Here is a 14,901-nt window from a genome sequence, read left to right as displayed (position 1 = left end):
TACCCTTGTCCTCAGTGCTCTGTGAATAAGGCTGGCATAACTATAGGGAATGCAGTGTTGTTGTAGCCATGTTGGTCCCAAGATATTAGAAAGACAAGGTGGGTGAGGTAATATCTTTTATTAGACCAATTTCTGTTGGTGAGAGAAAGAAGCTTTTGAGCTTACACAGAGCTCCTCCTCTTCTTCACAGATGACAGGGCTGCTAGCATGGGTCCTACCAGGTCGCATGAAGAAGAACTATGTGTAAGTTCAAAAGCTTGTCTCTCTCACCAACAGAAGTTGGTCCAAAAAAAATATATTACCTCACCCACCTTGTCTCTCTAATAACTATATGATGTCTGAAAAAGCTAAAGCCTGTGGGTAACATTTTCAAAAGCTCCTAAATGATTTAGGAACTTAAGTCCCATTTTCAATGGGCTCCTAAGTGATTGTCAGTTTTGAAAATGGGATTAAGTGTTTTTGAAAATTTTACCCCAGAGACTATTAGCACAAGAGATGTGGGCTAGGAGCTCTGCTGCTTCCAGCACAGGTCTCCACACGTGCATGCGTGCAGATGCAGGGAACGTCAGGAACAGATACAGTGCTGCTTTTATGGCTGGGACAAACCGAGCACAGAGATGACAGGGCTGCTAACATGGATCCTACTAGGAAAATAATTACTTCACATGGCATGGCCACAACTTGCCAAAGGGGGAAGGGAGGGAAAAGAAATTGAACTAATGCTTTTCTGTTAAAGGCAGCCATAAGTTTACCAGTAACTTGCATTCCTGTAATATTAAAGATTCACTACTCAGTGCACATACTGTAGCATCCTTATTCAGATTTTCAGTCTGCAAAAAATACCATCCCCATCCTACAAACAGGCCTGCTACATTACCAACCCTCAATTTCTTTGTGTTTGCAAAGACAGGTCCAGAACAGAAAGGGCCTAAGGAAAAAAGTTAGAACTATTTGAAAATCACTTAATCTTTTCAAGTCTACAGTGCAGCTTTCCCTGCAAGAGTCGATCCTCCACACACCCCTCCTCCCACAGGAAACTAGGACCTAGATTGTGCCTCACTGCCACTGCCATGTTGCCTGAAAAAGTTGCAGAGGAACAAGCCAAATACTCCAGCCAGTAGAAGCAGTTGCAGAAGTCAAAGCAGGGACTCCTGCACTGGGGTGGGAATGTGGGGGCAGAGTAAAATGGGATCCACTAGAGCCACCCTTTCTCCCAGCACCTCTGAGGCCCAGAAATATGTCAGGGAGGTCCCCTGCACCAGTCTAGGGAAACTAGGACCCAAGTGATGCTTCTTCTCTGCCCGTGACATGTGGGCTTGGGAGACAACTATAAGGAGGAACCAGCCAAAGACTCCAGCCGATGGGGCAGCTGCAGAAGCAGCCACAGCAGGGACCTTCAGACAACTTTCTGCAGTTTGTACGTCAGTGTTTCCTAAACTTGGGACACCGCTTGTGTAGGGAAAGCCCCTGGCAGGCCGGACCGGTCTACCTGCCGTGTCCGCAGGTCTGGCCGATTTCGGCTCCCACTGGCCACGGTTCGCTGCTCCAGGCCAATGGGAGCTGCTGGAAGCGGTGGCCAGTATGTCTCTCGACCTGAGCTGCTTCCAGCAGCTCCCATTGGCCTGAAGCAGCGAATCGTGGCCAGTGGGAGCCGCGATCGGCCGAACCTGCAGACGCGGCAGGTACACAAACTGGACCAACCTGCCAGGGGCAGCGAACCCTGGCCAGTGGGAGCCGCGATCGGCTGAACCTGCAGACGCGGCAGGTACACAAACTGGCCCAGCCTGCCAGGGGCTTTCCCTACACAAGCGGCATCCCAAGTTTGGGAAACACTGTTGTACTTCCTTTGCTATGTGCTGATTGGCTGTTTGCCAATCCAACCCTCTCCCTCCCTCAGTCTCTTCTCCTCTGCTTCTTCTGTGGAACTAACATGCTTTGTGCAATCACATTGTTCACTCTGCTGATGTGTTCTACCCCTTTGCCCACCCTGCGTCTATCTGCTCTATGTAGATTGTAAGCTTTCTGGGACAGGGTCTATTTACTTCTGTTTGTGCCATGCTTGGTACAATGGGGCCCCATTCTTGATTGGTTCTTAGACATTACAGTAATAAAACAAAGCAGTGTAGAGCACACAGAAAAATGCTGTTTCAGGTTTTTGTGGATATCAGCTCTTACAGGGGAAATAGAAGAGCTTGAACTCAGGGATAAGTAAAAGGAAATTTTAAATATTTTTATAATAGAACTATTTTGTAATAAAGCAAATATTAGTTAGGGGCTCTTCAAATGTGAACTGAAAAGCTTTAATACAAATTAATTTTAAGTGATTACTAGAAATTACCAACGTTCCAAGGGATGGCATCTACTGTATCCCCATGGTATAAAAACCAAAAACACACACACACATTCCACCTGTTATTCTTTTACCATATCAAATAGAAAAGGATATATTCATGCTTTCAATGGTGCCCAAAGATTTAATCCTTTGACTGGTTTTCAATGGTCTGGATCTTTGCAGATCTTTTTGGCTGATGGCTATGAGATGTTTATAGCATTATAACCGAACACTTGGTGTTTATCAGATTGTTCCCCCATCCCAGTATAGAAAAACTGCAACAAGAAACATCTCCCAAATTTAATTATTTTTGAGAGGTCTCCTACACCACCATCTCCCTTTTTTTTTAATTTGCTGTTACATCTCACTGACCAAGATTGTATTAGCTTTAATCTTTATATTAAGGAGTTTGATTTTTGTCAATGTCTTTTGGGCTCGATACTCTGTATCTGGATGTAAAACAATAAATATAGCAGAAGCAGATCACGTATGCTGTTTGCTGCCTATTCACATTTTATAAATAAAACAGAGAAAACCTGAAATGTTAATTGTAAATTAGGAACAGAAACAACTGTAATGCATAAGATCCCATCTTTATTTACAGGCTAATAAAAAAATATGAAACTCAGCTTAACTAGGTATAATACAATTGTTGCAAAATGTTACACCTTCCACAGATATGAGACCAACCCAAGATGGAAGGGTGTTTGGATACATTATACAATAAATAACATTTGAATATTGCTCACCATATCCATTATCAACACATCTGTGGTAAGTTTGAGATACATACAAACCCTCTCCACTGTAGTAAATACACTTCTACCACAGAAATACAAAAAGACAAATTTATGACCCAAGTTAATTTACTACCATCAAGCTTGTTTCTTAGTAAGCAGTGGTCCCATCTCCCTTCAAACTCCATTCTCCTTTAAAAAACCAAGAGATAGCTATTCCACTGAAGATTTAAAAAATATGGCCAAGGAATTATCCACACAAAGCTGCACTCTATTCTCTTAAGAGCTTTGTTTTATTATCTGAAGTAAAATATATACAAGTAAACAATGTTCTATACTTTTTTAAAAATAAAAAATGAAAATCTTACTTTCCTTGGAAACTCTTCATGTCCAACTCAATCAACCCCTGGGAAGCAGTGGGTTTGAGTGTTCCAGTTATTGGCAAAACAGAGTAATGTATTTATAGATTGCATTTAGATTTTGCAACTTGTTGTTAAACTACTGTTGCCTTAAAAAAGAACTTCTAATAGTTTCACTATCCCAACAATAAATCTGCAGTGTTATAGCAGGAAGTATGGAGTACAACCACACTATCCTTTCACAGAAAGTCCTAGCAATATTGTCCGACTCAGGGCTTCCCAAACAAAAGGTCAGAAAAACTGACATGGGGGGCAGGGGGAATTTTGGCATTAATTTGTCAATGCTGGTCATCTTCCCAGACAGTACACCACTTCTATCACTGATCTCACCTACAGGATGATCAAAGCAGCAGGCAGGCAGAGTGGGGATGGAAGGAAAACGACTTCAGCAACCCTGTCCAACCTCAAACTGGACGTGGGCAAAAGTATTTGAAATGGGAGATTCTAGGTGCTTCAAGGGGGTGAAGGGACTTTCTCTTTCCCACAGATAACTATCCCTACGCAGCTTCCCTAGACATGACAGAAGGCCATGTCTAACATCTTCAAACAGAGAGGGAACACCCAAAAAGTGAAAATTGAACTGCCTTCTCTGACAGAGAAATACAATGAGCTCCATGCTACACTCAGCTTCAGAGTACACCTTACTGGAATGACAGTAGATGTGACACAATGAATGTCTGGATGCAACATTACAGCGATGAATTCATCTGCTAAAATGCACCTGAACAATTCATGTAATACATGGAGCTTCATAAGCAACTGGTGATATGTGTCTCATGCATTCAGCCCTATTTTTTAAATATTAACATATGCTTAGAGGCAATATTATAGAGTATTTTAATATGCTTTACCAAACAAAAAATTGTCTGTAAATGAAACAGCTTTTTGAGTGAATGGAACCATGCACAAAAATTCATGAAAAGAGCAACAGTTAAAGGTTTTATAAATAGCAAAATCTTTGAATAAAGTATATACACTTTAAAGATACCTCTATAAACATATATATAGTGCTCCTCAGAGGGATAAGGAACTGTGTTCTACATCAAAAGTTTTGAACATTAAACGTTAGATTAATTGATATTCCTCTAAAGGCCCTCAGAGATTTTTCCTCTATTTATGTACATCAATACAGTAACATTTGCAAAGCTGTTATTTCACATTAGTTTCACTCTCAAAATACAAAAATCTCATCTTTTCACATTACAGTTTAACAGGCTGCATAGCAGTAAATAGGAGAGCAGGGCATTTCGTGCTTTATCCTGGGTTAATAAAAGCTATTACACTTCTTTATAGTTTGCATATGGAGCATATTGTGTTTCACTAAAATTTCTATAGATACAGTATGAGAAACTAGCCAAGAAAACCACCATTAACGTCACCATTTTCCAAACATGCCTTGGGCCTTTAGATGTACATCAATTATCTATTTTAGGATATAACTGCTCTTGGAAGGCAACAGTATTTCATTTAAACAGTAACAATTAAAATGCTATAGGCTAACAGGACTGTCATACCATTTAGGACCAGATACTTCATGGCCCTGAGCACCTGCTGCAAGATATGGCGTGTCTTCAACTCCCTTTGATTTAAAGATAATTTCAGTGGGAATTGAGCGTGTTCAGTACCCATCCAAAAGTACTCAGCATCTCACAGGATCAAGCCCATGATGAACAACTCAATGTATAAAACTACTTCATATCAGTCCTAACAGTATACATTCAATAACGAATACTGACTGTATGATGCTCAGATACAATGCACAAGGGCAGACATAATTCTGAACAAGCAGTAAGCTATTTTTACACTAATTTTGCATTTAAAAAACAAATAGAACAGTGCTCTGTTTAAATACTTTTGGAGAATATTTTAAGTGCAGCATTGATTAGCAATAAATTGTTTAAAGAAATTAAATAATGCTGAAAATCTCCTCAGATGTAAAATGATTGTGTATTGGGAGATCAGAATTTACAATACTCAACAGTTGTTCTTTCCACTTTTGTTTTCTTAAACTAAAACATTTGCTTTTTGCTATTATGTGAAAATCTGAGTCATGACATTTTTTGTTCCCCCTTTCCCTCCCCGCCCCCCCTTTTTAATTGCAGCTCAAAAAACCTCAATGGAAAATTCAGGGATGTAGTGGTAAATATTCACTTCTCCCTTTTTTAACAGTTAAAGGTTAGTTTGGATCAAAGTGCTGTTAATTCTTTGCTTTTACTCAGTGACAAAAGGAACAAAATAAAGCTGGCTACAATTTTATTCTACACCCTTCAAGGACATCAATAGGATCCAAAGCTGAATGCATTAAGATTATCTTTTGGAAACGACATGCTTTGGTGCTTACAGTTCAAGGAAAATCCATTTTACATGCAATGTGTTAACTAATGTGTGTCACAGAAGAACAGAGTTTTACACGTTATGAATTGCTCACAAAGAAGCCCTGAGGTAACCGCCATTTTTTTCAGGCAACAGTAATACAGGTTTCCTTTGATTTTTAATAGTCCTTTTACAACCTACTATGGTATATAAAATTTGGAACAGTCTAAACTGATTATCAATCTTTCCTGAAGAAGTGATCAGGCCAGTCGATTTCTTTAGGGCAAGGACTCAGCAGAATCAGCTAGTTTGGGTGCAGTCTCTTCTAAGGGAGTTTCAACTGAATTTCCTAGGTCTCCATTTTCATGTCCATCAACACTTGGTTTCTTATCAAACACTGCAAATTAAAAATAATTTTTTTAACAGGTGCTGTGGTGATCTGAGGAATTACAAACCAATGAGCTTTACTTCAGAAAAACTCATTAAAATAACTAAAAAATAGAACTATAAAGACTTATAGATAAATATTTTAGGAAAATCTGCACTGCTTCTGTAAAGGAAAATCATGCTTCTCTAATCTAGAAGAAATATTTGAACACATCTACAAAACAGTGGACAAAGAAGAACCAATTGTCACTGTATTAGGACTGGACAAGAGTCAGAAAACAAAACGCAGAAATAGTCAATTTTCGCATGGGAACATGGTTAAGAGAAAGTGAAAACCTGCAGATCATACAGATTTATCTAGGCTACCCAAGATGACTGAATGAGGAACTTCAGAGAGACCTAACAAAGCCAAGTGAGTTGGCTGCATGATGGCATATGAAATTCATTAAAAATTCTTAATTCCAGTCAAACAGGTTTGTATAATGAAGTTTCAGCTTTTAACATTTAGGCAAAAGAAGTTTTACCTTCTGATGGTTTGACAGCTGCACTTGCATTTTTCCTATTAGAACCTGAATTTCCACCTTCCTCCAATTCATCAAGATACAAGCGATAGCGATGTCCACTTTCATCCTCATATTCTACATTTTCGTCATCTGAGTCTACCTCTGGAGCAACATACACCACTTCAAATTCAATCTCCCCTCTCTAGAATACAATAAAGATTATCATGTACTTATTTCACAAAATGGCTAGGGGTTAAACTGGACTGCTAACAAGTATACTTTGTTGAATATCTGAAATGCTTTGGGAAAATATATGAATTAACCACTTACTCAAAGTGCAATAATAGCTCTATAGTTTAGGATGCACTGAAATTTGCATTAAAGTAGGAATTAAACATTTTTGCTATGAATGTGTATGATCCCCAAGTCTGCAAAACTTATGCTTAGTGAAGAACAAGTTTACCAAGAATTTAAGTAAATCTATTAATTATTTGGAGAGGAAAGGCAAGTACATCAAGGGAGGCCATGGTGCATCATGGGAGATGTAGTCCAGCCCACAAAGAATGAGGACATGAGATGGCTAACTTACAATTTTCATGAGAAAGTATGGCAACGTTTCCAATAAAAGTAATATTTCAGGTTTTGGATAAAATATGGTTTTAACAGTTTAGTACTGAGAAAATAATAATCAATAATGCTCCTTTACACATTTAGATGGAAGGCTCCAATCTAAGTACTGATCCAGCCTATCTAAGCGCATCAAAGCAATATCTAAGAGCATAAAAACATAAGGTGATACAGCTGCAGGAAACACTATCTAAACACAAGTGCTGGGGTTGAAAGAAAATTTAAAAATGCCAAGCAACTCAATAGGTAAGAAGAAAGAAGACATAGCCACATACTGATGGATAATATAAGTTACCTGCTGGGAAAGAATAGTTACTGCTTCTTTATGTTTGGCATCTCTCAGATTCACTCCATTTACTGCTAGAATGGCATCTCCAACATGCAGACCTCCACATCGGTCAGCAGGCTGACCAGGGTGGATTTCAGAGATTAGTATTGGAACGCCGTGCTCCTTCCCACCCTAACACCACAAAAAAGAAAAAGATGGATTTATTTAAATAGCTGTTAGCAGGAAAGCAATGTCTTGATAGCTTTTTAAGTCTTTGTTTCAGTTTTCACAATAGAAAATTACACATTTTCATTTATTTAATGATTCCTTTAATTCCCCCTCTCCGCCCCCAGACAGGTGAACAAATCTGAGTTATATACTCAAAGAGTGAATGGCGGTAATTCTGATTATTAACAGAAAACAAAATATTTAAATCAGATATACAAATTGATGAAACAAGATTGTAAAAGTAAAAAAAATGTTTTTATACATCAGACACTGTGCCAGTTACTTAGCAGCTACTTCCAGGATGCAATAAAATATAGGCACTATGGCCAGTATTTTCAGGCTCACTTGCTTAAAAGTTACATATCTAAGTCAAAGTGACCCGACTTTCAAAGATACTGGGTACCTGCTGCCAGGACCAGCTCCAGGCACCAGCAAAGCACGTGCTTGGGGCGGTACATTTCTAGGGTGGCATTCTGGCCATTCTTTTTTTTTCGGGGCAGTTGTGCTTTCGGAGCTGCGCCACTTAGATGGGGCGAGGGCGCCGCGCCCCCGACCACAGCGGGAAGGGGAAGCCCTAGCCCCGGGATGCTGAGTTGCCAGGGCCCAGCCGCTACTTGGGGAGGAGAGGGCGAGTCCAGCCGGGGAGCTGGGGCTGTGCTGCCTCATCTGCGCACTGGCTGCTGCGCTGCCTTGTGCCACCCCTTATATCGGGGCTTCTCTGCGCGGCCGGGCGGGGGAGGGGGTAAAGCCCCTGCAAGTGCTGGGAGAAGGTGACATCACTCCCTCCGCTTCCAGTGCCGCCTGCAAGCCCAGCCCCACTTGAGCTTGGGGCGGCAAATAACTTAGAGCCAGCCCTGCCTGCTGCATTTACTGAGTTAGCCTTTGAAAATCAGCCCACTGTTATTTGGATGTATGAAGTCTACACCGAAATTTGAAGAAGCTGGCCTATGCCAAGATTCTGTGAGGCATTTCTATTATAAAACCTCATTTTTCTCTTTGTATCAGAGGGGTAGCCGTGTTAGTCTGGATCTGTAAAAGCAACAAAGAATCCTGTGGCACCTTATAGACTAACAGACGTTTTGCAGCATGAGCTTTCGTGGGTGAATACCCACTTCTTCAGATGCAAGTGGTCCACTTGCATCTGAAGAAGTGGGTATTCACCCACGAAAGCTCATGCTGCAAAACGTCTGTTAGTCTATAAGGTGCCACAGGATTCTTTGTTGATTTTTCTCTTTGCTTGCCAAGATTATATCCATTGGTTGTCAGAATTCTCCACTAACTAACCTGCATATAAAGTCTATGCCCAGAAATGGAATATTATTGAGTTTTTTTAAATGCATGTTTCTGAAGTGAGACGTTTAAAAAAATATTTGAGGTTTCAGATATTTTTCAGCTATCTTGCACATTCTAGAACTCAAAATGATTTGCATTCGTTTATACATGCAGTCTAATGCACATGAGATGGTGGTGGTGGTGGTGGTGGTGGTGGTGGTGGTGATGATGATGATATTAAAAGGGGTAGACTCACTGTTCCTTATATTTTATAAAATAATCCTGCTAAATTTAATATTGTCACATTTCAAGTTAATATTTCTGTACATTTCCAACAGCAATTCTTACATTGGATAAAACATGAACGGTGATGATACAAACTACTTTTGTTGTTCATAGACAACAGTATATAAAAATAGTTCTATTGAAGTGTTTTTTCCAGTAGATTACTATTTAACTTGTAATACTCCAATCTGTCCAAATGTCAAAAATTGGCATCACTGCATGCTACAGTATCACCTAAACTATTCTCCCTCAGCTATAGCAATGACCTAAAAGTTAACTGTAAATGAGGACAGAAGGTGGAAAATAGATATAAATATTTATTACTGTGATTGAAATGCCTAGTCCTTCATGGTCTTCTTTAACAAGGAGAACTTTTCTGATTGGACCAACGCCTTGACTCTTCTTTAAGGAATCTGGTTCCTAGTTTAACACAAAAAAGAATAAATATAAACATATGAACTAAAAGGTACTTTTATGGTTGTTTTTTCACATGCAGAAGGAGAATATACACAGCAGCAGATAAGTTACATTAGTACAAGCCAACCCAAACATAGAATATTCTTTGCCAGACAAACTGTGAAGAAGAACTGATGATGGAAACAAAAAAGAGACTACTCATCTTACACTCCTGATTGGAGGTAGCGTTCCTGTGGTAACAATAAATGGATGAGACAAAAGTCAGCCCCAGAAAAGAGAGGCAGACCACACAAAAGTCATTAGTTTGGAAAGCTAGTTGGGTCTACCACTCAATACTAGAAACTATATTTTGACCACAGGTGAAATTAAAAAACTTATGAAACCATCCCTTAATTATTACAGTGATCTAGTCAATACATTCAGTATACAATCTCAAGCATTTCTGATCATTTATTCCAGCAGGAGATAAGAAAACAACAACAAAAGTCAATCTCAAAATCTCATAAAAGCAGAATATATCAAGATACTTCTTTTCCTGTTATATTTTGTTAAATTTGTTGTTGCTATCACACATTATGAGAAAAAAAAAGTAACTGCACCGAAAATCTACAGGGCCCAATATTTTTATAAGTAATGAGTGATTTTAGGTGACTTAGTTGAGATGCTTTTAAGAGGCTTTATTTCAAAAAGAGTATTTTCTATAAAAAACAGGATTCTTTAAGGTTTATCCAGTTGCGGCACCCAAAGTCACGAGCCACTTTTAAAAATTTTGACCATGAATTTGAGTTCACCCCAACTCTAATTAAGTTTGTTATTCAGATTTTTTATAAAGATTAGGGCTGTTGATTAATCGCAGTTAACTCACGCGATTAACTAAAAAATTGCAATTAAAAAAATGTATTGCAATTAATAGCAGTTTTAATCGCATTGTTAAACAATAGAATACCAATTGAAACTTATTAAATATTTTTGGCTGTTTTTTCTACATTTTCAAATATATTGACGTCAATGACAACACAGAATACAAAGCGTACACTGCTCACTTTATATTATTATTATTACAAATATTTTCACTGTAAAAATGGTAAAAGAAACAGTATTTTTCAATTCACCTTATACAAGTACTGTTCTGTAATCTCTTTATCGTGAAAGTGCAATTTACAAATGTAGATTTTTTTTTGTAACATAACTGCACTCAAAAACAAAACAATCCAAAATTTAGAGCCTACAAGTCCACTCAGTCCTATTTCTCATTCAGCCAATAGCTAGGATAAACAAGTTTGTTTACATTTATGGGAGATAATACTGCCCACTTCTTATTTACAATGTCACCAGAAAGTGAGAACAAGCATTTGCATGGCACCTTTGTAGCCAGCATTGCAAGGTATTTATGTGCCAGATATGCTAAACACCCTTATGACCCTTGATGCTTCGGCCACCATTCCAGAGGACATGCTTCCATGCTGATGATGCTTGTTAAAAAAATAATACTTTACAGTTAACTCCTCACTTAAAGTCATCCCGGTTAACCCTGTTCCATTGTTACGTTGCTTATCAATTAGAGAACATGCTTGTTTAAAGTTGCACAATGCTCCCTTATAACAGTTGTTTGGCAGCTGCCTGCTTTGTCCACTGCTTGCAGAAAGAGCAGCCCGTTGGAGCTATCTGGTGGGGGCTTGGAACCAGGGTGGACCGGCAGCCCCCCTATCAACTCCCCGCTCCCCTAAGTTCCCTGTGCAACAGCTGCCCAGCAGGCTATCAATTGCCAGGTAGTTCAGCTGTCCCTCCACACACTGCCATGTGCTGCTCCTGCCCTCTGCCTTGGAGCTGCTCCCAGGAAGCCTCCTTGCTGTGCAGAGGTGTGGGGAAGAGGGGTGCTAATGTCGGGATGTCTCCCTGCCTCCACTTCTGTACCTTATCTCCACAGAGTGGGGGGAGGACACGACAGGGCTCAGGACAGAGGGAGCTTGCTGGCAGCAGCTGCTGTCTCAACTTGCTAATCTACTTAAAAAGGCAATGTACTTAGAGTGAGTCAGCGTACTTAACAGGGCAATGCGCGTCTCTCACACACATGGTGTGTCTCTCTGTCTCGCTCTACCATGCTGTCTCCCCTTCCTCCATTCATGCTGCCCTGTGGAGTGTGAAGCTATATTAACAACAATATGTTAACCCTTGAGGGCTCAGCCAAATGCTAGTTCATCATTTAGCAGAAAAGCATTCCCTTTTCTGCTAAATATCCCTCCCTCTTCCACCCTCTAACTTCACCACCTCAACCAAGCTTCACAATCATCATTGCTGTGTACAGTATTAAATTGTTTATTTAAAACTTATACTGTGTATATATATATGTGTGTGTGTGTGTGTGTGTGTGTGCGTATATATTAGTTTTTTGTCTGGCGAAAAAAATTTCACTGGAACCTAACCCCCCCCATTTACATTAATTCTTATGGGGAAATTGGATTTACCTGAAGTAGCATTTTTCAGGAACATAACTACAACGTTAAGCAAAGAGTTACTGTAATTAAATTTGTGACTGAATTCCTTGGGGAGTATTGTATGTCTCCAGCTTTATTTTACCTGCATTCTGCCATATATTTCATGTTATAGTAGCCTCAGATGATGACTCAGCACACAATGTTCATTTTAAGAACACTTTCACTGCAGATTTGACAAAACGCAAAGAAGGTACCAATGTGAGATTTCTAAAGATAGCTACAACACTCGACCCAAGGTTTAAGAATCTGAAGTGCCTTCCAAAATCTGAGAGGGATGAGGTGTGGAGCATGCTTTCAGAAGTCTTAAAAGAGCAACATTTTGATGCGGAAACTACAAAACTCGAACCACCAAAAAAGAAAATCAACCTTCTGCTGATGGCATCTGACTCAGATGACGAAAATGAACATGCGTCGGTCCGCACTGCTTTGGATTATTTTTGAGCAGAACCCGTCATCAGCATGGAGACATGTCCTCTGGAATGGTGATTGAAGCATGAAGGGACATATGAATCTTTAGCGTATCTGGCATGTAAATATCTTGTGACGCCAGCTACAACACTACCACGATCTCACTTTCAGGTGACATTGTAAACAAGAAGCGGGCAGCATTATCTCCTGCAAATGTAAACAAACTTGTTTGTCTGAGCAATTGGCTGAAGTAGGACTGAATGGCTTTGTAGTCTCTAAAGTTTTACATTGTTTTATTTTTGAATGCAGTTATTTTTTCTACATAATTCTACATTTGTAAATTGCACTTTATTGATAAAGAGATTGCACTACAGTACTTGTATGAGGTGAACTGAAAAATACTATTTCTTCTATCATTTTTACAGTGCAATATTTATAATAAAAAGAATATAAAGTGAGCACTGTACACTTTGTATTGTGTTGTAATTGAAATCAATATATTTGAAAATGTAGAAAACAATCAAAAATATTGAAATAACGGTATTGTATTATGAACAGTGCGATTAATCGTGATTAATCTTTTTAATCACACGTTTAATCGCGATTTTTTAATTGCTTCACAGCCCTAATAAAGATGCTTTGACAATGAACACTATTAAGTCAACATTTTGAAACCTATGTGCCTGAAGTTAGGCTCCTAAAGCCATAAGTTGACACCTAAACAGAAGTAGTCTGATTTTCAGAAGGGCTGAGCACCCATCGCTGCCAGGGAAATCAATGGAAGCTGCAGGGTGCACTCAGGCCATTATAGCAGAGTCACTACTCAAGATAAAACCACACTTTAATTCACTGTAATATATGTAACATCATAATGACTCGGTATTATGTCACCACATACAAGCGAATACAAACTACAGCAGAACAAGCATGAAGAGGGAGGATTATACATATTAGTTCTCCCTGAAAAGCTGTGAAGGACTGGTGGAGAAAAGAGGGGAAGGCAGGTTCACTAAGATAAGAAATATCAGAGTTCATCTTACATGCCCTGGTGGTGCTTGCATTGGTCTTTTCAGGTCATTACGACCCCGACATGCTCTAATAACAGTTTTGTGACGATGCAGGTGTATTTCTGCTTCTAGCTGGTTCCAAAGTTTATCATGAGCAGGACCCTTCATATCTCGACCTAGTAACTGAATCTGTTGGACCCTACAAAATGAGGAAGAAGAAAAAGAGTGTGTACAATACATCACAACTGAAAACTGAGGTAGTTCAGTACTCACAATTTATCTGCTTTAGTGAACTGCAGTGTTGTAACTTGCACCTATGTGCTCGAACCAGTACAACTGCAACAGTGCTGAGCATGTACACACACAGCACTCACTGAAAGTTTCAGGACTGTGGATTGCTGTATGTACCTACCTCACAGTACTCAGCACAGTTCCTTGAAACAAGTACATATGGCTTGTAAGGTGAGGATTTTTGCTTAAATCAACTGTAACGGCAAGATTTTCCCTATCTAGTGAAATCCTCTCTTTCCCTCAACTCCTCCAACTCTGGACCCTGCCTCAGAAGCCCAAACCCACACTGGAGGCAACCATTTGGGGTAGAAACCTCCAACCATTTCCCTGGGTGTGGGGCAAGAAACATTGCCTGGCAACAGCTGGAGCTGCAATAATGGCAGAAAAATAAACCGTCTGGGTTGCCCCTGCAATCCAAGAGGCCCAAATTGTTTCTGAGGACAGCCTTGGAGAACTGTCTCAGTGGACAGTGGGTGAAATCATAATAGAGGGGTACTTTGGCACATAGGATAATTTAATATCCTTTTTAAAACAAAGAACTGGGGAAATAAAAAATAGACAAAGGGTAAAAAATAAAATGCAAAAAAGAGGACTAACAATAGCTTTGTAGAGGAGGTAGTTAGGGATAGTTTCTAAACATTCTGAAAGATAAAAGGAACTAACATTGTGTCCCTATCATCACTCTCACTACTGTTTATCTGCTCAATCCCCTTCCCATACCTTTCAGTGGATTATTGTCTTTTTAGATTTTAAGCTGTTTGAACTAGGAACACTGTCTTCCTAAATGCTTGCACAGGAGTAAACAAAATGGGGTCCTGTCCCTGAGTGGAGCCTTTAAGTTTTACCACAATATAAATAAGCCATGATTTTACATTTAAATTCCCTTTTTATTTTGGAATAAATATTGGTTCT

General features: G+C 39.4%; 1 protein-coding gene across 1 annotated transcript in view; it reads right to left on the bottom strand.

Moving 5' to 3' along the window:
- Positions 1-2,909: 2,909 nt before the first annotated feature.
- The window catches only part of GOPC (golgi associated PDZ and coiled-coil motif containing), a 44,600-nt gene continuing 32,608 nt past the window's right edge, over positions 2,910-14,901 (bottom strand). Inside the window, exons 4-8 of the mRNA XM_039532039.1 lie at positions 13,732-13,897; positions 9,696-9,791; positions 7,614-7,778; positions 6,713-6,893; positions 2,910-6,198 (exon numbers count right to left, since the gene is read on the bottom strand). Of these exons, the coding sequence (XP_039387973.1) occupies positions 6,080-6,198; positions 6,713-6,893; positions 7,614-7,778; positions 9,696-9,791; positions 13,732-13,897 (727 nt within the window). The 3' untranslated portion in view covers positions 2,910-6,079. The remainder of the gene's footprint in view (positions 6,199-6,712; positions 6,894-7,613; positions 7,779-9,695; positions 9,792-13,731; positions 13,898-14,901) is intronic.

This window comes from Mauremys reevesii, linkage group 3 (assembly GCF_016161935.1).
Source record: "Mauremys reevesii isolate NIE-2019 linkage group 3, ASM1616193v1, whole genome shotgun sequence".
Lineage (NCBI taxonomy): Eukaryota > Metazoa > Chordata > Testudines > Geoemydidae > Mauremys > Mauremys reevesii.
This window is presented reverse-complemented; position numbering and strand designations above follow the sequence as displayed.